The following is a 1,494-nucleotide window of genomic DNA, read 5'->3' on the forward strand; positions in this document are numbered from 1 at the left end:
AAGATTGCCAGGAGAAATCTCAATAACCTCAGATATGCAGATGATACACCCTTATGGCAGAAAGTGAAGAGGAACTAAAAAGCCTCTTGATGAAAGTGAAAGAGGAGAGTGAAAAAGTTGGCTTAAAGCTCAACATTCAGAAAACGAAGATCATGGCATCTGGTCCCATCACTTCATGGCAAATAGATGGGAAAGCAGTGGAAACAGTGTCAGACTTTATTTTTGGGGGCTCCAAAATCACTGCAGATGGTGATTGCAGCCATGAAATTAAAAGATGCTTACTCCTTGGGAGGAAAGTTATGACCAACCTAGATAGCATATTCAAAAGCAGAGACATTACTTTGCCAACAAAGGTTCGTCTAGTCAAGGCTATGGTTTTTCCTGTGGATGTGATGGATGTGACAGTTGGACTGTGAAGAAAGCTGAGCACCAAAGAATTGATGCTTTTGAACTGTGGTGTTGGAGAAGACTCTTGAGAGTCCCTTGAATTGCAAGGAGATCCAACCAGTCCATCCTAAAGGAGATCAGTCCTGGGTGTTCATTGGAAGGAATGATGCTAAAGCTGAAACTCCAATACTCTGGCCACCTCATGCGAAGAGTTGACTCATTGGAAAAGGCTCTGATGCTGGGAGGGATTGGGGGCAGGAGGAGAAGGGGATGACAGAGGATGAGATGGCTGGATGGCATCACCGACTCGATGGACATGAGTTTGAGTGAACTCCGGGAGCTGGTGATGGACAGGGAGGCCTGGTGTGCTGCAATTCATGGGGTCGCAAAGAGTTGGACACGACTGAGCAACTGAACTGAACTGACATACCCAATTCCTAGTCCACATAGTAGGTCTAAATTTTGTCAAATGAATGACTTGGCAGTTCCACAATTACGAAAAACCAAGGCATCTAGAGTTGTTTTCCCATAAATCCCCTTCTTTGGGGTTCCCTCGGTCAGGCTGGGCTTAGGCTGCACAAACTTCCGTCCCACTGCCTGCTTTCTTCAGATCCACGCCTTTTTTTTCCTCGAGGAAAAGGTTCTTCTGACATCCTGATGTCAGAAGGCTCTTCTCTTCCTCGAGGAAAAGGCTCTTCTGACACCCTCCTGATGTCATGCTGCAGTGACATCATTACCGCTGACCACTGCGTCCCAAGCCTGTCTCCAGGTCCTTTCCCTTAGAAGCCCCCATCCTTCCCAGAGACAACCCCAGCCCCTAACACTCTCTCTGCCAAGAGACCACACTGCGACGTCATGTCCTCCCGCCCGCGAGGCGATGACGTCAGGGCCCACGGCTGGCGTCACGTGCCCCCCCGCTGGGGGCGGGCCTTGAGGGCGGCGCTTCCGGTCTGTGGAGCCTGGCGGCCAGAGCTGCGGCGGCGGCGGCGGCCGAGACGGGACGATGGCGGGCGGTGTGAGCGAAGCTCGGTTCGCCGGGTTGTCGCTGGTGCAGCTCAACGAGCTGTTGGAGGACGAGGGGCAGCTGACAGAGATGGTGCAGAAGAT

The 1,494-nt window shown here is 51.5% G+C and overlaps 1 protein-coding gene across 1 annotated transcript in view; it reads left to right on the plus strand.

Moving 5' to 3' along the window:
• Positions 1-1,334: 1,334 nt before the first annotated feature.
• The window catches only part of VPS37B (vacuolar protein sorting 37 homolog B (S. cerevisiae)), a 31,339-nt gene continuing 31,179 nt past the window's right edge, over positions 1,335-1,494 (plus strand). The window contains exon 1 of the mRNA XM_010841419.1: positions 1,335-1,494. Coding sequence (XP_010839721.1) covers positions 1,391-1,494 — 104 coding nt within the window. The 5' untranslated portion in view covers positions 1,335-1,390.

The sequence above is a fragment of the Bison bison genome, unplaced genomic scaffold (assembly GCF_000754665.1).
Source record: "Bison bison bison isolate TAMUID 2011002044 unplaced genomic scaffold, Bison_UMD1.0 scf7180017864160, whole genome shotgun sequence".
Lineage (NCBI taxonomy): Eukaryota > Metazoa > Chordata > Mammalia > Artiodactyla > Bovidae > Bison > Bison bison.